This window comes from Ctenopharyngodon idella, chromosome 19, assembly GCF_019924925.1.
Source record: "Ctenopharyngodon idella isolate HZGC_01 chromosome 19, HZGC01, whole genome shotgun sequence".
Taxonomy (NCBI): Eukaryota; Metazoa; Chordata; class Actinopteri; order Cypriniformes; family Xenocyprididae; genus Ctenopharyngodon; species Ctenopharyngodon idella.
The window spans coordinates 19970162-19994317 of record NC_067238.1 but is presented as its reverse complement, the minus strand read 5'-3'; the positions used below and the strand labels follow the sequence as shown (position 1 = coordinate 19994317).

General features: G+C 41.1%; 3 protein-coding genes across 6 annotated transcripts; all 3 read right to left on the bottom strand.

The window, feature by feature from the left end:
- Nucleotides 1-2279: 2279 nt before the first annotated feature.
- fabp10b (fatty acid binding protein 10b, liver basic) lies at nt 2280-4082 on the bottom strand. Its single transcript, XM_051873086.1, has 4 exons — nt 3634-4082; nt 3323-3495; nt 2934-3023; nt 2280-2860 (listed from the first exon to the last, which is right to left on the bottom strand). Exons 1-4 carry the CDS (start codon nt 3698-3700, stop codon nt 2810-2812), a joined length of 381 nt encoding a protein of 126 aa, XP_051729046.1. The 5' UTR covers nt 3701-4082; the 3' UTR covers nt 2280-2809.
- Nucleotides 4083-7744: 3662 nt separating this feature from the next.
- slc9a1b (solute carrier family 9 member A1b) lies at nt 7745-14859 on the bottom strand. Its single transcript, XM_051872422.1, has 12 exons — nt 14488-14859; nt 12732-13192; nt 11761-12011; nt 11470-11687; nt 10574-10776; nt 10350-10439; nt 10203-10273; nt 9481-9645; nt 9159-9255; nt 8497-8595; nt 8137-8209; nt 7745-8055 (listed from the first exon to the last, which is right to left on the bottom strand). The coding sequence occupies exons 1-12, from the start codon at nt 14681-14683 to the stop codon at nt 7814-7816; spliced, it is 2166 nt and encodes a 721-aa protein (XP_051728382.1). The 5' UTR covers nt 14684-14859; the 3' UTR covers nt 7745-7813.
- Nucleotides 14860-15606: 747 nt separating this feature from the next.
- On the bottom strand, nt 15607-24133 carry LOC127500862 (cilia- and flagella-associated protein 69-like). Of its 4 annotated transcripts, none has more exons than XM_051872418.1 (22): nt 23777-24133; nt 23653-23709; nt 23513-23578; nt 22876-22985; nt 22716-22792; nt 21890-21988; nt 21646-21798; nt 21382-21559; nt 20920-21043; nt 20793-20841; nt 20593-20714; nt 20122-20347; nt 19259-19423; nt 19060-19154; nt 18866-18984; nt 18623-18704; nt 18357-18549; nt 17218-17388; nt 16816-16892; nt 16546-16743; nt 16364-16450; nt 15607-16288 (listed from the first exon to the last, which is right to left on the bottom strand). In XM_051872418.1, the coding sequence occupies exons 1-22, from the start codon at nt 23852-23854 to the stop codon at nt 16193-16195; spliced, it is 2622 nt and encodes an 873-aa protein (XP_051728378.1). In that variant the 5' UTR covers nt 23855-24133; the 3' UTR covers nt 15607-16192. The 4 variants fall into 4 exon arrangements, with proteins under 4 accessions (XP_051728378.1, XP_051728377.1, XP_051728379.1 ...); XM_051872417.1 differs by having other exon boundaries at nt 19060-19175; nt 23777-24128; XM_051872419.1 differs by having other exon boundaries at nt 17218-17364; nt 19060-19175; nt 23777-24128.
- Nucleotides 24134-24156: the final 23 nt, after the last annotated feature.

The following is a 24156-nucleotide window of genomic DNA, read 5'->3' as shown; positions in this document are numbered from 1 at the left end:
CGTCATGAAAGACTGATATTGTACCACAACAATAAAATTAAGTATAGAAAAATTCCTGGACATTGTCATAATCTACAAATCTTTATTAGATTACATCTTAATTAAACACCTTTTACATACTTTATTTTTGAAAATCTATACAGCAATAAAGCAGGGCAACAGTTCAAACATCAAATGTTCACTATGCTGTCCATTTGAAGATAACTGTGACTACAAAAGCTCGTAAAAACACAAAAGATTTGAAATATGTTTTGGCTGTTTTCTCAACTGCTGGCCACAGTTTGGATGAAAGGTAAAAACAGAAAAGCCTGAGGTCCAGCTCCGATCGCTCGTTCTCTGACCTGTGAAACACTGATCCGTCCCTCAGTATTATTCTGGCAGTTGATGTCTTTGAATCACACATTATTACGCAATATATTTTAACAGTGTTAGGGTAACGCATTACAAGTAATGCAAATTACATAATCAGATTACTTTTTCAAGTAATGAGTAAAGTAACGCATTACTTTTATATTTACAACAAAATATTACTTTTCCAAATAATGAATGCAAGTTACTTTGTTTTTCCATGTACTGACTGACAGCTGTCCTGTCCTCATGTTAAGAGAATCGTGAGTGTTATGGTTACGGTTGTGTGTGAACATGATAGTTATTGTATTTCTAGACTAAATGTGAACATACATTTACTCATCTCATTTACACAAACACAGATACAGCATTCCTCAAAATGAATGAAAACAGTGAAATGCAAACTCAGAATATTACATAAACCTGCAATAATGAAATATATTAAGTTACACAAATATACTTTCCCCTGGTTTCACAGACGAGGCCTAAATCTAGTCCCAGACTAAAATGCATGTTTGCGCTATTTTAACTGAAAGCATATCTTAAAATATGTCAGTGCCATTGTTTTGTCTCAAGATTCACACCAGTAAAGTTTTTTTTTTTTTTCTAGGGTAAGTTTATAAAAGCTTAAATGCCCTAAGTGAACTACGGCCTAATCCTGGTTTAGTCTAAGCCCTGTCTGTGAAACTGGGCCTATATGTATCTAATCTCACTTTATACTACAGGGCTGTTGAATGCTCGAATCTGATTGGTTGACCAATATTCTAAGGTGTGCAATTATTTTCATGGAAACGCACGGCTAAAGTACTTCTAGGCAGGTCTTGATCACATTGCAGTTATATCACTTCGCCAAATGATTTCAGTTATTTCAAAAGGTCCTACAGCCTACAACCGCAAAAGAAACGAAATCCACAATGACACTGACAAAGCAAATAAATATAGTAAACAACAGGATGAAAACGACAAATTATTGTCATGGTTTTTACTACAAAATACATTTATTGTGTCTGCTTATACTCTGCTTTGCGTCGTGGCCACATTACCACCTCGGGTTTGCATTATTTTCTAAGAATTCAACGGCCCGTTGTCAATTATTCCTCACTTATTAACCAATGTCTTCACTTTTAACCTTAAAGCATACTAATAAGCAAAAAATAAGCACATTTAATTTTTGTTTTTATTGCTAAAATAAGATTGTGTAACTTTCTTCTCCTGCGTCCTGTTCTTCTGCAGAAGGCTTATTCATTTCACTTTTGGTGTGAAAGGGTCTTCACATTTGCCAAAAATAGAACTTTTGTTTATTTGTTATTAAAAATCAAACAAGCAAGCCCAGCCCAGGAGAGAAAAAGTAACACAAACCATTACTTTCCATTAAAAGTAACTAAGTAACACAATATTGTAATGCATTACTTTTAAAAGTAACTTTCCTCAACACTGTAAACAAACTGATGAGGTCAATTATTTTTTTCATTAAAGGTCAGAAGGAAAATAAAGCGCAAGAACTTATTTCAATCTCTAGAAGAAAGTTTTTTATATTAAATTATTTTCTCAAACATTTACTGTTGTGACAGTTATGTATCCAAATGGTAAATGTTTATCATAATTTCTTTATTCATGTTATTTCTATTCATATTATCCATTTATGATTAATGGCTTATTAATTTTATCTTTATATTCATTTATCCATGTATTCTTCATCATATATTCATGTATTTACTCATCATGTTACTCATTTATGATTATCTTTTACTCTATTTCATCTTATTAATGTAGTGTTATTCAAGAATATGCCTGCTGTATTCAAATGTTCCTATATGTCTAGAGATATTTTGGTAGTCGAGTTTTGTTATATATTGGATGCTTTCCAAATACTGCATGAGTGACAGTGTTTCTCAGAATTTGTGATTCACGGTATATTTCCAGCAATGAAATTTACTACAAAATTACGATGAAGATATAAGAAAAGCGCAAAATTCGCTTTATTTTGTTCCAAAGGTGTTAAAACCACACTTTGTTTATCTGTTTGAGTCTATCTTGCAACAGTCATGACCCTCCTAACAATAAATATATCACTGTGACACAATAAATCACTCTATCAGACCAGAACAGACCTTTAGGGGGAATGTAAGTTTTTCTTACATTTTTACACACACACTCACACATATACAGTATATAGGCTATACATGTGTGTGTGTGTGTGTGTGTGACTTTAGACTTGTTGTTAGACTCAAGTTTATTTTATTTCAACATTGTACTCAATACTCAATTATTAAAAGTAGGTTATCATTTATTCTTTATTGATTATTAATTTATTTAATTTTTATTCTTTATTCAACCAAATAAAATGTTTCATCAACTTCTTCATCTGCCTGGATCTAACTGCATCAGACAGTAAAAAGATTAATTTTTTTTTTTTTTAAAAGATTAAAAGTTTATTATATCTTAAGTTTATTGAACTATGTTAAACGCGCCGGCTCCTCCGGATGAGAGTCGCACTTCCAGCTGTGAGTGTCTGAAACCAGAAAGAAAAGAGAAATTACATCATCTCTGTGCTGACATACATGAGTAAATGATTCTCTCCTGACCTCGATCATCTCCTCGCCCTGGATCTCCCTCACGTGTGTGAATTTATCCGATTCAATCACAATCTTTCCATCGACGAGTCGAGCTGTTGCCTGAAACCAAAGGAACTACTTATAAGATCTGATATGGCTGCGATACAGCTCATGTATGAACACACAGTGTCTGTATTATATCTGCACACACACACACACACACACACACAGGTCAGTCGTTGCTCGGTAACCACACAGTTCTACAGACTCTCTACAGACTAATTAACTACTTTTTCTTCCAGTTATTTTTCGCTTGAATATTTAAACTGTGGTGTATTTTGTCATTTGCTGTTGTCGCCGCTTTATAAAAGTAATAACTGTTTAAGTGTTAAAATCTTCTTCACACTTGAATGGATCACCTTGATCTTCTTGCCGTCCATGGTGTTGAACTCGGCCTCGGTGCCGATGGTGAAGGTGTTTGTGTTGCTCCTGAGGGGAGTTTTCACACAGATGCTGAATTCATCTCCGTTTTGCTGAATCGTTGTCACAGGTTTCACTTCTTTCATCATTTTAATGTAAATCTCTGGAGCCGCTGTGCTCATAAAAACACAATTTTATTTCACCACATATGAACATTTCTAGAAATGTCCAATTTACAAGAAAAACAAAAGACTGGCATAGTATACTGAAAGCGAATGCATTAAATAAACATTATACGTGTATAACTCACATATGGCTCTGAGGAACGCCTCTGGATTCTCCTGTTCACACAGTTTCCAGCTTCCACTGAAGTCCATGATTCATATACTCGACACTGTAGATCTGAGATCTGATTCTGTATGAAGTGATTTGATCTGAGCGAGTCTGTTTGTGATGGTTTCAGTAATTGCGTCTCAGGAGACTCATGTTTGTCTCAACACAACGCTTCAGTCTCAAATGAGTCTCTTTGGGCTTTACATGTACATTAAAGGTCAAACTTGCCAGTTATTCTGAAATAAAGCAAATATGTCCAGTAACACCTAAAACATGTCCATCAACATCCATCAAAGAGTAGATGTCAGTCTGTTACACTTAACTAAAAATAAAAGTTTGGGGTCAGTAAGATGTTTTAATGTTTCTGAAAGAGTCTCTTCTGCTCACCAAAGCTGTATTTATTTGATTAAAAATATAGTAAAATTGTGAAAAAAATGATAATGTAAATCAGCTGTTTTCTATGTGAATATACAGGTGCTGGTCATATAATTAGAATATCATCAAAAAGTTGATTTATTTCACTAATCCCATTCAAAAAGTGAAACTTTTATATTATATTCATTCATTACACACAGACTGATATATTTCAAATGATTATTTCTTTTAATTTTGATGATTATAACTGACAACTAAGGAAAATCCCAAATTCAGTATCTCAGAAAATTAGAATATTACTTAAGACCAATACAAAGAAAGGATTTTTAGAAATCTTGGCCACCTGAAAAGTATGAACATGAAAAGTATGAGCATGTACAGCACTCAATACTTAGTTGGGGCTCCTTTTGCCTGAATTACTGCAGCAATGCGGCGTGGCATGGAGTCGATCAGTCTGTGGCACTGCTCAGGTGTTACAAGAGCCCAGGTTGCTCTGATAGTGGCCTTCAGCTCTTCTGCATTGTTGGGTCTGGCATATTGCATCTTCCTCTTCACAATACCCCATAGATTTTCTATGGGGTTAAGGTCAGGCGAGTTTGCTGGCCAATTAAGAACAGGGATACCATGGTCCTTAAACCAGGTACTGGTAGCTTTGGCACTGTGTGTAGATGCCAAGTCCTGTTGGAAAATGAAATCTGCATCTCCATAAAGTTGGTCAGCAGCAAGAAGCATGAAGTGCTCTAAAACTTCCTGGTATACGGCTGCGTTGACCTTGGACCTCAGAAAACACAGTGGACCAACACCAGCAGATGACATGGCACCCCAAACCACCACTGACTGTGGAAACTTTACACTGGACCTCAAGCAACGTGGATTGTGTGCCTCTCCTCTCTTCCTCCAGACTCTGGGACCCTGATTTCCAAAGGAAATGCAAAATTTACTTTCATCAGAGAACATAACTTTGGACCACTCAGCAGCAATCCTGTCCTTTTTGTCTTTAGCCCAGGCGAGACGCTTCTGACGCTGTCTGTTGTTCAAGAGTGGCTTGACACAAGGAATGCGACAGCTGAAACCCATGTCTTGCATACGTCTGTGCGTAGTGGTTCTTGAAGCACTGACTCCAGCTGCAGTCCACTCTTTGTGAATCTCCCCCACATTTTTGAATGGGTTTTGTTTCACAATCCTCTCCAGAGTGCGGTTATCCCTATTGCTTGTACACTTTTTTCTACCACATCTTTTCCTTCCATTCGCCTCTCTATTAATGTGCTTGGACACAGAGCTCTGTGAACAGCCAGCCTCTTTTGCAATGACCTTTTGTGTCTTGCCCTCCTTGTGCAAGGTGTCAATGGTCGTCTTTTGGACAACTGTCAAGTCAGCAGTCTTCCCCATGATTGTGTAGCCTACAGAACTAGACTGAGAGACCATTTAAAGGCCTTTGCAGGTGTTTTGAGTTAATTAGCTGATTAGAGTGTGGCACCAGGTGTCTTCAATATTGAACCTTTTCACAATATTCTAATTTTCTGAGATACTGAATTTGGGATTTTCCTTAGTTGTCAGTTATAATCATCAAAATTAAAAGAAATAAACATTTGAAATATATCAGTCTGTGTGTAATGAATGAATATAATATACAAGTTTTACTTTTTGAATGGAATTAGTGAAATAAATCAACTTTTTGATGATATTCTAATTATATGACCAGCACCTGTATAGTAAAGTGTAATTTATTCCTGTGATCAAAGCTGAATTTTCAGCATCATTACTCCAGTCTTCAGTGTCACATGATCCTTCAGAAATCATTCTAATATGATGATTTGATGCTCAAGAAACATTATTATTATAAATGTTGAAAACAGTTGTGCTGCTGCAGATTTTTGTGGAAACTGATACATTTTATTTTTCAGGATTCTTTGATGAATAGAAAGATCAAAAGAACAGCATTTATTTGAAATAGAAATCTACACTGCCCAGCAAAAAAAAAAAAAAAAGTCACTGTTTGGATTTAAATAGGCAAATGCTTAAGAGTTTATTACTGGATCATTATTACAGTGATTATTATGTTTCTAGCATGTTATGTGTTTGTCAGCAGTTCTTCTACCCCTAATTGATGGAGTGTGTAGCTTTTCATTTCTTAAACAAACATGTAGGAACCATGACCATACTCCAGGATAACAAAGTCAAGATTCATCAGGCTCAGATTGTAAAGGAGAGCATGAAGAATCATTTTCACACATGAATTGGCACCTCTGAGTCCTGACCTTAAATTCATTGAAAGTCTTTGGGATGTGCTGGAGGAGACTTGATGGAAATAAATATTGTGATGTTTTTTTCCACCAAGAGGTGCATTGATTTTTGGTCAAGATCTTGTATTGACAATGCAAGAGGTGAGCACTCTATAAAGTCTCCTCCAGCACATCCCAAAGACTTTCAATGAATTCAAGGTCAGGACTCAGAGGTGCCAATTCATGTGTGAAAATGATTCTTCATGCTCTCTGAACCATTCTTTCACAATCTGAGCCTGATAAATCTTGGCTTTGTCATCTTGGAATATGGCCATGATGTGTCTTCCTACATGTTTGTTTAAGAAATGAAAAACACTCCATCTTTTAGGGTTAAAAGAACTGTTGCCAAACATGTAACAAGCTAGAAACATAATAATGATCTAGTCATAGACTCTTAAGCATATGCCTATTTAAATCCAAACAGCTACCTTTTCTTTGGCCGGGCAGTTTTTTTCACATTATAAATGTCTTTACGGTCACTTTTGATCAATTTAATGCATCCTTGATGAAAGTATTAATTTATTTTATAAAAGAAATCTTATAACCACAAGCTTTTGAACTGCAGTGTAAATAAATGACGGAGTCAGACTGAAATTCACTCAGTATAAAGTATCTCAGAAACAGATCGGCTTTAACATCACGTCACGTGTGGACCTGAAACGAACCAGCTGTAGTTTCCAAGTGTGGCACGTGATAAACATGTTTAGATCTTTTTCAAAAAAGTAAAAGAACGGTTATGATCATACAGATTTTCATTCATTGAAGCTCAAGATGCTCTTTAGATCTTTGTAGAAACTCTTAAATTTGAGCTTCTGCTCATTCCAGACGTTCATGAGGTGCATCATGGGATGCTTTTGAACACTAGTGAAGGAGGAACATGCGAGGAGCGTGTCATGCTGCTTCTCCTTCAGAAGCATCTTCATCTGCTAAAAAAAAAATTCAAAATCTATTACTTCATAAATTCAGTTATATTTGTCTACAAAACTTGACATCAGAATGTGTTTAAGAGAAAAGCAACATTGGCCGTTTCTAGCTGGTATTGAGTATTCAGCGATAAATACAGATGAAAACTGGGTCTAAAACGTTGTGTGAGCGGATCACTGAAAGCACATACGGAGGAGGTCAAAAACGCTTGAGCACATCACATGAACATGAGATCGCTATGGGACAAACCAAAACAAGCCATTGGATCTGTACCTAACAGCAGCCTTCCTTTTCCTCTTCATTCACCTGTATAACCCTAACCTAACCTAACCTAACCTAACCCTACATGGCTTAAATCTGAACAAGACTCACGGGATACGCATGTGAAACACATGTTAATATCAGGTGGAAACAGCAATGCATTTCAGCTGACCACCTGTGATCGGATTGCCGAAAACGGCCTAAAACAGGACAAGTGTGACACGTACAACACATGCACTCACCAGATCACTAGAAAGAATAGTTTAATCATTTTCCACTGCATAAAACAAATAAAATACAGACAAACAAGCATTCTTAGTCTTTCTGATAAAACAGCTCTTCCTCCTCCAGCAGGTTATTTGGACCCGGATCACTCAAACATCGAGGCAGTTTCTGCTCCTCCACATCCAGAGCAAATTTCACGCTCTGCTTGCGTCCTCGGCTGTCCTGCAGACCGTCCGGTTTCTGCGCGGATCCGTCTGCCTCCTCAGGGTCGTCGGGGAGCGAGACTGGAACACTGACTAGGACACTCGGTCTGATCGTGTGCACTTGGCTGTCTGGAAGAGAGCATGAACATTTCAAACGCTTCATGCCACATTCTGTTACTAAATGACCCTAGTAACATCTGAGAAGGTCACCTGACTCGAAGCGGCCTCTCCGCACTGCAGGAGACTCGGAGCGATTAGCAGGAACTGTCAGAAAGTGACTCATCTGGAAAAGTGACACCACAAATTATTGGCTTTTCCTTTGGCTTGAGCGTTTAAAGACAGACAAATAAATTAAAGCATTAATTGCTTTAAATTGAACTGTGAAATTGGAGACATTATCACTACAAAATTTATCTGTAATGCTGCTTTGAAACAATATCCACTGTGCAGAACACTATATAAACCAAACTGACTGGAAACTCAATGAAATAATCACTAATAAAGTTTGTCTGTCTGTCTGTCAGCTTCACTTCAGCACACTTTATATTCGTCTCTTTTGGTCTCACTCACCCGCCGCTCCATTTCCACGCGCTGTTTCCTGAGCCGCGTCTCGCTCCAGTCATCTTCTTCAGCGTCAGGCATCAACGTGTGTCGACTGTACGAGCGCAACTAATGACACACACACACACGCATTACTTACACAGTGCAGTACGTAAGACTGCAGTGAACTGAGCAACAGACACACACGTCACAGCGGTGACATCTGAATAAGTGTGTGCTCCACTTCCATTCTTAACAGCCGAGCACTGAGGTCCAGAATTGAGTACTAGCACACTGCAGTACACACTTAATATTACCTGCTGTGTGAAACACATTATGCAAGCATAAACATTTCAAACAACATGCTACACTGTCATCATGTGACCTCATTAATATACATGTTTAATTTAGCGAGTGATTTACACAAATGTTAGTTATTTGTCAATAAAATAGCTTTTTTTTTCATCTAAATCTGGAGTAAAAATGTTTTCACTTATGTCAGTCTGACCAAATAATGAGTCAAGATGATGTTGAAATTACTGCAGCATTATTAGTGCATTGCATTATGGGATACGGTACCTGACACAGCGTGCTATGTTGTATACTGCACTGACATGTTATCCAGGTATTCTACACAGAACATTCACACTGGCTGTGAACAGAACACATGCAATCAGTGTTGTGTGTCTCACTCTTTGTTGGGTCTTCTGCAGGTTTGCTCGCAGGATCTTTCTGATTTCTTCTTCTCGTTCTTTAGAGATGTTGAGCGTTCTCCTGCTGCGTTGCCGTCTGCAGACACACACGCACACACACGTAGAGTGAGAAACGTGATATTAGCATGTGCAGTGTGAGGAGTGTGAAGTGAGCGTGTGAGGAGCATGTTGTGAGGAGCGTGATGTAAGCCTATGTGGAGCATGTGAGGAGCGTGATGTGAGGAGCGTGATGTGAGCCTATGAGGAGCGTGTGAGGAGGAGCGTGTGAGGAGGAGCGTGATGCGAGCCTGTGGATACTCACGGTACAGTCGATGCAGTGCTCAGACTGGCTGAACTGTTGCTCTCCAGCAGCATCATGGCCTGTTCGAGCTCCATCTTATTGTAGAAGGAGATGAGCTGTGGTTCCTGCGATCGCTCTCCAGCGATCAGACACCGCTTGATGTAACTCTTATTAAAGCGATTCAGCCTGCAGATGAACACGCATCAGAAATCAGAATTTTTACATGATCTGAAATGCAATGTGACACTTTTAAAGGAATAGTTCAGCCAGTGAACAGCTGGCATCATTTACTCGCCCTCATGTCACCTGCACACAGTTAAACGCGTCATCAGAGAAGGGTTAATTAAGCAGCAAAGTATTTCGGCCGAAACAGATTTTTTTGTTTTGCTATGCTATCACTGTGTTTGACATTATTCTTCTGTAGAGCACAAAAGAAAAAACCCAACAGAGCAAAATTTAAGTTGTTATTCAATGTTCAAAGCTTCTGAGATCTGAGGCCTCCACAGTTCTTAAAACTCATTCGCAGATTAAACTGAATTGCGCGTACTTGAGATTTAGAAATCAATATAAGTACTCTGATGTTTTCTGGAGAGCATCTGGTCACTGTATGGAAAAGCAGTGTGAACATTCTGCTAAACGTCTCTTGTGTCTCACAGGCTTAGGTTCACAACATGAGGGTAAAGAGTAAACCATAACAGGATTTTCATTTTCATCTTTCTCTTCAATGCTAGTCTAAAACGCACTTGTCCCTCCAGTGATGATGTCCATAGTGTCCGCACACATCTTCTATTCCAGTTAGCAAAAGTTCCAGAAACTGCAGGAGACAAAAAACAGGAGCATTTAACATTTTAATCATCCATTAACCATCCAGCAGAGATAAGGTACATTACCTGTGTGTGAATCTCCTCATTTATTGAAGTTTTACTTTGTTTCTTCTTCTTGACGGCCAGAAGGTCAACGAGGGGTCGAATCGTCATTCCCTAAAAAAAAATCAACAGCAGGTTGATGGTGATCATGTGACTGAAGCCGATACGCAGAAACCATTGGCTAAAGAATTTCCTACAACTGGATGGATATTCTTCAGCTAAAAGGAGGGAGTGTCCGATTCTGTTACCTGCACAAACACAGTGAAGAAGATGACGGTGATGATGGCGGTCAGAAACATGTCCTTCATGGCAAAGTCATCACTGGACAGCAGGAATGCCAGTGAGAAGGCGATCGCGCCCCTCAAGCCCCCGTACGCCACAATGAACTGATCCTTACCACTCAGCTTCACCATGCGGTACTTATTAATGATGTACGTTAAACCGATCACACCTGCACGACAGACACACACAAAACTCACTGCTTACAGACACAGTCAACCTGGATAATACGCAGAACGGAGCAATAAAGGTACAAAACCTCAAAAATAAAATTCCTAGGAAATACAGAGGAGCAAGACTGAATGACTGGTTGTTTTAAGGATGTCCTGTATAGATGGGCTGATTTAGGATTAGACACCAATCACACGTATCTGTAGCTACAAACTACTGTTCAAGAGACTGGAATAATTACGATTTTTTAATGTTTTTGATAGAAGTTTCCTCAGCTCTTTTCAGCATCATTACTCCAGTCTTCAGTGTCACATGATCCTTCAGAAATCATTCTAATACGATGATTCAAGAAACATTTATGATTATTATCAATGTTGAAAACAGTTGTGCTGCTTCAGATTTTTGTGGAAATTTTATTTTTCAGGATTTTTTAATGAATAGAAAGATCAAAAGAACAGCATTTATTTGAAATAGAATCTTTTGATACATTATAAATGATTTTACTGTCACTTTTGATCGATTTAATGCGTCCTTGCTATAAAATTATTAATTTCTTTAAAAAAAAAAAATCAATTGTGACCCCAAACTTTTGAAAGCTAGTGTTTATGGACACTGAGCACCTCCAAGAAAACATGACAAGCATTTGACAAATAAACCGATGAGAGTCATTAGACAAACTCTAAGAGACGCTCACCCAGAACCCTGGACAGCAGACAGAGGACAATGGTGATGGTGACAAACGTCCAGTTCCAGGCGTGCGGCCCGGCCACCGTCGACACGCCCAAGAAGATGAAGATCAGCGTCTCGCTCACACTGCTCCACATCTTCAGGAAGTATTTGATGGTGGTGTAGGATTTGTGGGAAATGTTGGCCTCCACGTACGGCCGCATGACCACGCCACACGCGATGAGTCTGGAACAGAAACCACAACATGAGACACGAGCTCAGACTCTGGGCTCATTTCCAGAGGGAACACCAGACTCACGCCATGATGCCGGACAGGTGGAAGACCTCAGCGGACAGATAGGCCATGTAACTGTACAGGAAGACGAACAGCGGCTCGATCACACGCGTGTGCGAGGTGAAGCGCGAGGTGAAGGCCGCCAACACACCGTACACGCCGCCTACCATGATTCCGCCCAGCGACACCACAAAGAAACACACAACTCCCAGAAACGCATCGACCGCCGACACTTCGCCCACGTGCGCAAACTCCTCGAACAGGTGGTACAGGACCTGAAGGAAACACACACTTACTGTAGGTCAGGTATAAAAAATGACCTCCCTCAAAATCCTCGTCCGGGTCACATATCACTAGAAGAAACAAGATATTTGCAAGAAGGAAATGAACATGAAGGACCTTTGACCTTTGCTGTGTGACTCTGATGATGTGATGTCAGTCGAACCCTGATGGCTGATGGGATTGATTGATGCCTGTGACAATCAGACAGGAAACACGAGGTGGATCTACAGCAGGCGAGCGTTCTCTGATCTCAGACGCCGCACATTTTTTAAACATTTCATTACTAAAGTGAGTTATTCAATTTCTGGAAGTAATATTTATTTAAATGTAAAACAATAAATAAAGAGTTTAGGTTCTATGCACAAATAGGAGTGTAGTGACGGATAGTAGAGCTGCACGATTCGTGGAAAAAAAAAAATGTAACTGTGATTTTTCTGATAAAACTTGTGATTGTGTTTTTTTTTTTTAAATTCCAGGTTTGCTGTTTGTTTGTAGGGCCTTTATCAGGACTGTATTCACTGCTGCGGCTCTGTGACGTTCAGCTGGCGTCAGTTTCATCATCAGAGTCACTGAAAGAAACACTGAGACAACGCTGTATTGATCTGTCTGATTAACTTCTGACAGACGGAAGAGGAGGGACTGTTTGGGAAACACGCTTGAAAGATTTTCAGCTGTACATTCGTCATCCTCGCCTTCTGAAAGGATTCTCTCACCACGGTCACAGCGTCGTTCAGCAGAGACTCTCCGAACACCAGGATGTGCAGCAGCTCATTGATGTGGATCTCCTCGAAGACGGCGAGCACCGCCACCGGATCCACGGCTGACACAATGGATCCGAACAGCAGGCAGGACAGCAGGTCCACGGAGGCCAGACGGCCGCCCTCCAGACGGCACACGCCGTACAGCACCACGCCCATGAAGAAGGCGTTCCATAGCGTCCCGACCACCGCGAACATCAGGATGGTGCCGGCGTTCTCGGAGAAGGGCCGGATGGGCAGGAAGTAGCCGGCATCCAGGATGATGGGCGGCAGCAGACACAGGAAGAAGAGCTGCGAGTCGAGAACGGGCGGCTTCTCACCCAACACACGGATCAAACCGCCCACCAGCAACCCGACCACGATCAACAGACAGCTCTCGGGAACAATGCCGGATAGACGCGGGATCAGATGGAAGCCTGTCGAGAGAGAGACACACACACATACACACACACACACAGTCAAATGCAAAACACTTTAGAACAAAAAGAGCCCTTAAATTATAACCCTAACAACAACAACATTTCACATCTATTGTACAAAATATTTACTCAAAATTCACAGACAATTTTGTGTAAAAATCAAACACAATGTTTTCACATGACATGTTTGGAAACATCCCGTGAGCTTTTGTTGACATGACAAACACCCACAGACAACGTGTGAGAGAGTGTGTGTGTCAGTGACAGTGAGTGAGTGAGTGAGTGTGTGGAAACCAGCCTAACGCCTGGACACACTTGACCGACTTTGTGTTTCTGCTTAAATGAGATTTTGACTAATATCATTTATAAATGTATGATTAACTCACTGTAACAGGAGTCAATGATACTCAATGCCACCTATTTAAATGCATGAGCAGTTGAAGCACAGTGAAGGAGAAGCAGCATGACGTCACACACACCAGTGTGCACCCAGAATGCACCTCATGAAAGTAAGCAGAGCTGCAATTGAGAAAAAGCTCAAATATAAGAGAGGTTTCATCGGTCACATGTTTTGATCAGGACATCATTCCTATATTGTCCTGAGTTTTCCTTACTAGTGTGATAAAATGTGGGAATAGTCATAATAAAGAATGAGTAGAGAGAGAGAGAGAGAGATAAGTAATGTGCTCTCTCACACACAATCACACACACACACACACACACACACACCTCTAAATTGTTCATGGAATTCTAAAATGTTAATTGATTGCTCTACTTACTTTTTATGTTCGCATTTATGTACATGTGATTCACTGTATGTTGATATGTTGATGTTAGAAAAAAACTATAAAATGCTTTGGCAATACATTGTCAACAACTGTCATGCCAATAAAGCACACTTTGAATTGAATTGAGTGAGTGTGTGTGTGTGTGTCAGTCAGTGTTTGAGCTCTATCTCCTCACACACACTTCTTCACTGCAGCTGGAGACTCAGATAAACTCTCATAATGAGGTCAGACAGAAAAAGAGCCTCACAACTAACACAAACCAACCTAAACTAACACGAACAAATAAAATGTTTAAAATGTTTTATCTGTTCGACAGAAACTCACATCATAAAGTTTCACATCAAACACAAACCTGTTGCCAAAACAAACAGCAGATGAGCAACATTCACTAATATTAAATAATCCTCACAATATTCTTGATTAATTGATATATTCATCATCATCTAATGAGCGCTTTGATATTCAGGTGTTTAAATGTAAAGCTGATGTAATTTAGTTTCTCACCCAGTTTCATGAGTGACGCGAGCAGAATCCAGAGCGAGACCTCAAACGGCATCTGAACATAATCGTAATTAATCGATATGACTGGAAAAACACTCTGATCATGAGGACCCGAATGATTCTTATCACCAAACACCAATCCGCAGCAGAAGCCCAGCAGCAGCAGCAGCAGCGCGACTCTCATCATCTTCACCTTCATCTTCACTCACAGACGAAAAAGCCGCACAAACTTCAAGAACGCGCACATTCCATCGCGATGTTTCACCATGACAGCACGAGATCACACACTGTAGTTCACTGCAGTCCAGCGCGAGACACTTCACTGAATCCGTTCATCTGGACGCGCTGCAACGTCATCAAACACAGACAGTCGCGTGGATTGTGGGTCTCCAGTGATGTGATAAATAAACACAATACAAACATATCTATAAATATATATATAAATCATCCATGTGCATTTATAAAATGTCTTATTATTAAAATAAATATACAATTGAAATTGTTTACATTTACTAATAGAAATTATGCACACACATAATAAACATTCATTTATCTGAATGATCAAACATAATCAATAAGATCTACAGTTCTGATGAGGGACTTTCTGTCGCTTCGAGTCACCACTAGATGTCGTAGTTTCGCTTGTGTATTCATGCGTTCCTTCGTAGTATTGAACTTCTGACAGGAATCCCGAGGCAGTGAGAAACATCTTTCAGCAGACAGGGTGATGTTCACTCTCTACATGCCGATATCATTAGAAGCACGGGTTAGTTTTCATCTTCAATCAATTCCCGAAGGATGAAATCAAATCCTGCTCTACATGTTCTGATTCCAGAAGCTGTTTCACTCGGATATCATGTCACAATTAGGAAAGACTATCGCAACTTCCGCTTCATGCAGACTTTAATGTCCAGTAATATTACTGCACTGTCAGATTAAAACAAAACATAATGACTATTGTCTTCTGTAGAGCTGCTTCACAGCAGAATCTGAATTAGTCTCATATTTGAAGTTTACATAATTGATTCTGTTATTGTCATATTTATCACTGTGAAGCTGCTCTGAAACGATCTGTACTGTATAAAGCGCTGTAGAAATAAAGTTGACTTGACATTGAATAAACACAGTTTTGTTCTGCTCTTATTTTATTAGTCATTAGTCAAAATGCTGCTCGCACAATCATCATGGATAACATTCGGTGTTTGTGATGTCTTGTGATGTGTTTGCGTGAAATCAAGTAGGACAGAAGAAGCTCATTGGTCCATGATGGTCGACCTCAGCCACTGTCAGCAGTGATTTCAGCACGCTGACGTTGAGTTAGCGCAGTCGTGATCTTGACATGAGCTAGGACTGTCCGCTTCTGCATCAACGAATGAAGTTTACCCCTGGAAATCAGCGTTGACATGCACACAGCAGCTCAAAGCACAGAAGCAGTTAGCGGTGTATACATGCGCTAGAGTTAGTAATGCAGAAACCCGAATGCTTTCTCTTAATCTATTATGATGATGTTTACATGCCGTTTCAGAGCTCAAACACCCGGAATAAACATGTAAACATGCGCTGTAGGAGTAAAGACTGCTGAACATGGCAGAATGATCAGGTCTCTGAAAAGCATAAAACTTTTGAACAGCAGTGTGTTTTTGATGTGTGAAAGGACTTCAGTTTGCTCTGTACTCTCTCTATGGAGAATGGTCAAGGTTTATTGGTCTCAGAGGGTGTCTTGAGTCTCGGGTCCCTCGAGGGCCGGTTCTGATGGCGCGTCGGGGCCGCCGGTGCTCCATTCCTCCTGCAGCCGCTTGAACTCCTGACACACACACACAAGAATGAATGAGAGACGCTCAAGAACACGGCAATCTGCGTCAGGATGAGGATTTCAGACCTTGAGGACGCTGTAGTTTGACATTCTGGCCACGTAATTCCTCCAGGCCTCGGCCGCTATCTCTCTCTGCTTATGAGTGAAGCCAATCTGGAAAAGAATTCACTCGAATACTGATCAAACGCACACCAAACACTATACAGGAGATACAAACGGCAGAACTGCATGTGATTGGTCAGTTTTACCTCTTTATATAACAGCCTCTCCTCCTGCAGCTCCTCCTGCTGCTGACGGCCCAGAATGCTTTGCTGCAGAGAGCGCACATTCTCGGCTGTGTCTTCACTGACCTGCCGGAGGCTCTTCAGGGCTTCTTCATCGGACGAGACGGGCGTCGCTCCCTCGTTCCACAGCTCGACCGACACCTCGTGTAAAACTTCGCCCACCTGTGAAGCGGGAACATTAGCAGTGATCTCACTCGTTAATGCTGACGAGACTGACGGCTCGTTACCACTTACCTTAAAGTCCAGGTATCGGCGGATGATGCTGAGCGTGACGAGATCTTCAGCGCTCAAACCCGACAGCTGCTCGAATCCTGCAGATCAGCATTGATAACCATTTCTAGCAGTAATTTAAACTACAAGCTACTGTGTTTAATCAACATGGTAATCTGCACTAATCTGCACTGAAGATTATCTTTTTAAATCTATGACCAGATTCAGATTCACTGAAATGAACTGGACTGTCCAAAATGACTAATGAGTTCAGGAGTGTGTTTGATCGGGTGTGAAGCTGCTAAACGCTGACATTTCCACATTCTGACATGCTGCTGGTGATAAACGTTTCTTTTTACTTGAGAAACTGTGCTATTTTATCTACTGCCACACTACTGAAAAACCACAGACAGTTCTCTCTCGTACCCAGTTTAGAGAAGATGCAGTAGATGTTTGCACGCAGGTTTTCTGACACGTCCCTGACCGCAGCACTGACGTCACGTGACGATGATGACGATTCATCCTGATGCCGAGAGACAATCGGCCGCTTCACATCTGTTAGAGAGAGAGAGTCTGAAAAGAGCAACTGCTCGCTCACTTTGGAGAGAAGAAAACAAGTGTAAGATGAGGCTTTCTGAACTGACGCTCAATTGAGAAAGGTCCATTTTGATTTTTCATGTTCACTTTAGCGATTCTCAAACTCTTTCATCAGCCGAACCCCTCTGTGCTTCATTATGAAAAACATCAGACTAATTCAGTCTTCTGACATTTGTTGATTGGATTCAGCCATATCACAATGGGTTTTATTTTGACTGCAGCCCTATTTACTCATTTATTAAAATTGTACATATTATGATTTAATTATCAGCTTTTAATTAAAGCTGCAGTCCACGCTGCCAATGGTGATTAAATCTAACGATCGCTTAGCTCAGATCACGCAAATCACGCAAACCACGCAAATTATTATTATTGTTATACATTGTACTCAAATTGTTAATGTTAACAACATCAGCATTGCGTGACTGTGTGTATTTAGTGTGTATTAGCGTTACCTGTAGATTTAAATTTACATTTTTTTTCTTTGTCCATTTGTCATACCATACAATCCGCCATCAGAATGATAAGTTTAATTATTACAGCTGCTGTTAGAAAAGGCTATAAATCATCCTGCAGCATCTTCACATGATATATCCTACTAGCTGGGACTCGTTCATGTAAACAGACGCGACGTAGTGACGCAAAGACGAACGCTGCATGCTCGAATTTCCCACGGAAACCCACCAGTACCACTCTTATTAGAAAACATTATTACAAGCTTACCTTTGTTAATCGGGCTAAGGTAAGGAGATAGTTTTGAACACTGGCTGGTTATGTACTTGCTCAAAAATTGATTTTGGATCATTTTTAACCAAAAAGTTACAGACTGCAGCTTTAACTCATGAACCCCCATTTGGGAAACCCTTGGTCAATTCCCTACAGCATGGCAGTGTTTTCAGCCCTTACCCGTGAAGCGCTGTAAGCTGTAACATATTCTTATGCGTTCAGGCTGATTGATGTGTCCGTACCTGCGATCATCCCGTGCCGGTCACGCGTCACGCCCGTATCCTCCTCCTCGCTCCTCCAGATCTGCAGCAGGAGCTGCGGTGCGCTGGTGTCTCCCTCACCGCGCCAGCACTGCACGCATGCAATAGCCTGTGGATTCTCACACAGCTCCAGCAGAGTCCCGATGAGCGCGATCAGCATGTGTCTGGGGCTCCGCTGCACGTCACACACGCGGTCAAACACACACCGGTCAAACCCTCATTCACACACTGAGGCTGAATGTTCTCACCTGCAGCAGCTGAAGGAGCAGATCAACGCCACGTCCTGCCACAAACGCATCCTCCGTACCGAAACCGCCCACAACACATGACCTGCACAGAAGAAGAAATCAAATTTAGACATGAAGTAAATGCAAGGAGATTTTCTCTGTATGTATATGGAAAACCCTCATTCTCTCTTTATTTCACTGTAAACAGCAGACATGTTCAGACCGGGGAGTCTCCATCAGAGCGAGATAACACGTATGTCTCACCAAACGCAGTCGACGGTGGACAGCAGCAGTTTATTATGACCCAAACCGCTGAAGATCAGAGCCGCGTCCAAACTCAAATACTGAATCAGCATCTCCACACCGTCACTGCCGAACAACTCCTGAACACACACGTGTACTTGTTTAAAGTGTTCTTGATCGTATCATCTGTATGATATAAGCGTGATGTGTCTCACCTTCCTGTGCATGTCTCCCTCACAGAGGACAGACAGAATGAACTGGGAGTCTATCTGAATCTCCAGAGAGATGGCATCCTCATCCTCCGGCCTCACTGTGAACCAGCGCAGCACGCCTCAACACACACACACACACACACACACACACAGTTAATCTTCAGTATTTCAGCAGTGAGCGCTGTGATTCAGCCACACTCACCCAAGAGCTGCCCGATCGCCCCCTGATCGCAGAGATCCTGCCGGAGCGGCTCGCTGTCCAGAGACACCACGGATCTGAGCACACGGACACAGTACCTCATCTGAGCCTTCTTCCCGCCCCGCCCACCGGTGCCATGGAAACTGTGACCCCGCCCACTGAAGGAGTCTGACCAGAGAATGATGAAGAAACTGATCGGTAACAAAGTACATCTTTTTGTACATTTTTTGATCTGTTTGAGCCCATTGAAATGTGTCCGTCTGTACGGAAGGATATTTGAGGTAAAATAATGTAAATTAATACGCATGCATCTTCTGTAGCCACTATAATGATATAATATTGTGTTTGCATCGAGTTTCTCTTGAAATGTTAACACATTTTGCCCCATGTTGCATCTGTATGTTGTATTGTTATATTATTTGTCAACACATATTTATACAAATTTTGTTTTACCTTTCACTTGTTTGCACACATGAATGATCAAATTACCTAATCCTCACTTAAACTGATGTTTTAGTATATTGAAGTTCAATGTTTTGATAGTGTTTGATAATTGTTGGTAATAAAATAAAATAGTTCTTTTTGCATATGTCTGCTCTGCACTAATCTTTCTTATGACTAGTCTGACTAGCACTTGCTAGAATTATTTGTAAACATGGTTCATCAATCTGTACATTAAAAATCAAGCACTTTTGTATTTTCACTCAAGTAAAACTGAAAATGAGTAATATTTACTCAAGTACTCATCCTCTACTGGAACTGAAAGAGTGAATCAGTACTTCTGTTGGTTGCTCTCTTGTGTCTTAATGTGGATATAGATCGCTTTGAAACTCTATATTGAAACAGTGCAGAAGAAGATGCCGTACCTTCCTGCAGACACCAGTCCAGCAGCAGCAGCAGGCAGGTGTTGGCCTGACACGTCATGTAGTCGTCCAGCATCAGAGGAGCCAGAGAGGTCAGAGCGGCCAACGCCTGCAGCTGCAGCTCCTCCTGCTGGCTGGACGTCCAACTGCGTCTGCCGCTCTGGGCCTCGGAGGTTCTGGGCTTGATCAGGAGCATCAGGCCGAGCATGACACGGCTCTCCTTAAACAGCTGTTCAGCACAAACACACACACACACACACTGAGGGGACAGGTTTCTCAGGGCTCACACAAAAATAACATGTTCCAAACCCTTTTCCTTCTTCACGCTCACAGTATGTTTCCATTGTACGGAGAAGAGCATTCTGCTAAACATCTCTCTTTGTGCTCCACAGAAGGAGGAAAGTCATACAGGTTTAAATTATGCTGAGCGTGTGACGACAGTCTGTGAGCTGTTGTGTAATAACATCATCTCACCTGCAGGGCGGCCAGATCTTTCGACAGGATGACAATCACATTCAGCAAGAGTTTCTTCATCTCAAAGTCCTCGTGGTTGAAGGACAGCTTGAGGTTTCGCACCAGAGGATTGTGGCTCTTCACTGAGAAACACGAGTTCACAGAGCTTCATTCGAGGTCACAGAGCTGAAGGAACGCTTGTGAAAAACACCAATACTTACGCTCAGGGAATGTGACAAACAGCGTGAGATGCTTGACAAAGCCGCTCTCCTGAAACACACAGAGAGCTCATGAAGAAGAGCGAAGGACGCTCGCGGAGGTTACAGCGGTGAGGACGGAGGGACTCACAATCAGAGGAGCGTTGGGGTTAGATGCGATCAGAGACAACAGCACCAGCAGGTCGTTTCTCAGCTGACGATCGTAATGCCGGAAACCATTCAGAAGCTGATGGAGAAACGCTTCTTTCAAAGATCTGCCATACAGAAGAGAAACAACGGGATCATTTAGAGGCAGCGTTCAGATTCCCATGTGCTCATTAATATCTGACCGGCTAAATCGAACCCTGACGCTGACCTCTCAAGAGAACGTTCATGCTCAGCTTATATTTGACCCCAAAATCAAAACATAAGAAAAAGAGGGATTTTCACACACATGCTGGTTGTAAATCATTGTGTTTCAGTCATTTATCTTCGGTGTATTTACTGCATATTTGTGTTGTTGTGTCGATGAACATTTATTGCCCTTTAGTAACTCTCGATGAACGCCTCTGAACATTGAACCTTTGGTCATGTGATTATTGACAGGACTCACGCGATGCAGTCGGTGTTGCTGAGCTGAGCCGCCACCTCTTCTCGAGAGCCGTTCTCCAGGAGGTTCCACAGGATCTCTGAGGAGCGGAACAGAACCTGTCCGGACGGCTCGCGTTCACTCATGTGGAAGCAGATCTTCTGCGCGGCCTGAGCTCTCAGCATCAAACTACAGTTCACCTCTGCCAACACAACCCAGCATATTCAGAGCAAAGCTACGGTTTAGCCTGGCTGAATGAGTCTGTGTTCTACAGATGTCTGGTGTCACCTGACGTCCTGGACAGGATCTGCAGCGTCTGAAGGAGACGCAGTTTGACTGACAGCTGCTTCTCCATCAGGGCCAGCGACATGACGAGCGTCTCGGCCAGACCGCTGCGCTCCACCAACAGCCCTCTGTAGTCGACATGTGTGGGACAAACACCTGACACACACACACACACACACACACACACGATAAATACCACCTCTAAACCTGAATGTTCACACCTGAAGAGCTCAATCACGTCACACACCGTCAAAACTGGGCTTGTGTTTGTCGCGGCTGTAGAAGGTTATAACAGAAGCGCAGATCTGCTGTCTGACCTCCGGCAGCGGGATCCGCATCAGATAACCTGTCATCAGACGCCATTATCAATCTGACACACATCTATGAACACACTGAAGATTCATATAAGCACATAAATGAGAAATTATACAATGCATAAAGAAATCAAAGTCTATTTTAGCATTGTGACAATCAACGTTAAACCCTCTAAAATATTTTACTTATAAAAGCTTTATTTATTCATTATGATAAATTGTGATTCTCATTACTTTGTTTTACTTTTCTAGTCAAAAGTTTGAAATAATTAAGATTTTTTTAAATATATTTTTAACCAAGGCTGCATAAAAATACAGTAAAAACAGTGAAATATTCTTCCATTGTAAATCAGCTGTTTTCTATGTGAATATATAGTAAAGTGTAATTTATTCCTGTGATCAAAGCTGAATTTTCAGCATCATTACTCCAGTCTTCAGTGTCACATGATCCTTCAGAAATCATTCTAATATGATGATTTATTATCAGTGCTGAAAACAGTTGTGCTGATTCATATTTCTGTGGAAACTAATTCAGGATTCTTTGATGAATAGAAAGTTCAAAAGAACAGCACTTATTTGAAATATAATCTTTTGTAACATTATAAATGTCTTTACTGTCACTTTTGATCAGTTTAATGTGTCTTTGCTGAATAAAAGTTTTTAATTATTTTACCGACCCCAAACTTTCGTCAGTGGTTATCCATAAAAATCTGAAGCAGCACAACAGATTTCAACATTGATAATGATCATAAATCTCACCCATCTGAGACACGCAGTCTGTGGCCGCAGCGGAGAACTTCATCTCATCCGAGGATTTCTCCTTCAGGAAGGGAAGACTTGAAGAACAAGCACTGATTAGTTCATATCAGCTTCACTTCACAGTGAGCTGTAATTAAAGACTCTTGGCTGGAAATCTCACCCGCATATCTGAAGTAAATCACAGAGGATTTTGGCATATTCCGGCTGATCTGTCACTCTTTCAGCACAAAGGTTCAGAATCTGACAGATGTCAGCGAGATCCCTCAAAAGCTTGACACGGGCTTCTTAAGGAAAGTGTTTATCGCGTCATCATCACAATATTAATAACCACAGAGAGCTCGAGCCTCACAGAGCGTCACATCATTATAATTAAAGCTGGAAAATGCTGATTCTAGTGGAGTGAAGTGAGACTTCAGGGAGGCGCTGACGTCACTAGAAATCATTACTCACTACATACTACACGTGACGTGCTTCCAGCGCCAGCCAATCAGAGACAATAGTAATAAAAAAATCAATAATAAAGGTTTGTGCTGCCTTGAACTGAATTGTTTTGAATAATGACTCTATTGTCTTCTATAGAGCTGCTTTACAGCAGAATCTGAATTAGTCTCATATTTGATGAAGTTTGAATCATTGAATCATTATTTTCCTGTTTATCACTGTGAATCAATCTGTCTAAAGAGTTCAGACTCTTTCTCATTCACACACATATAGAAAACACAATGCTGATGATCATTTACATATTTCACATTTAAATATCATTTTTATGATTTTGGCGTAGAAAACTTTTAGGATACAAATCCGCGCTGGCTTCTTTTTACCACCTTCTTCAAGATGAAAATCTGTCTTTCTTTTAACGAGGACTGGGAAAAGAGAGAGACTGAAAACCAGTTCATAATAATTCAAGCATAACTCATAATTCTAGTATAACCCTTACTGAGAGCGGATCCTGCAGCAGCTGAACGACTCGAGACAGATCCGCGAATCTCACCGCCTGAAAAACACTGCAGTCAGTCAGAAGAACCGAACCGAACCGAATCACGACACAGAGTTCGACTCACCTCAGACTGAGACCTTCTCTCGGTCACGACGCGTCTCTGAAGGAAGCTGCTCGCGGGCGGCGCGTCTGATCTCAGCATGTCTGATCTCACTGCACGAGCCTCATGTTCAGAAATCTTCACGAGCGCATCAGCAGCAGCAGGTGTTTATTGCGGCGGGACAGGACGCGCCGTCGTCGCCATAGTAACGCGTGCAGCTTACGAAGCGCCGCTCGAGACAAACTTCCCTTTCAGACGCAAAGCTGAAGCTCTCCTCTCCGTTTCTTAGTTAACGCAATAATCTGAGCAAACAGCGCCGATTACTAAAGAAACGTGGATATTTCAATGCATCCACACTATAATAACAGATAACAGCGAACAAGTGAAGAGAGGGGCTTTTATTT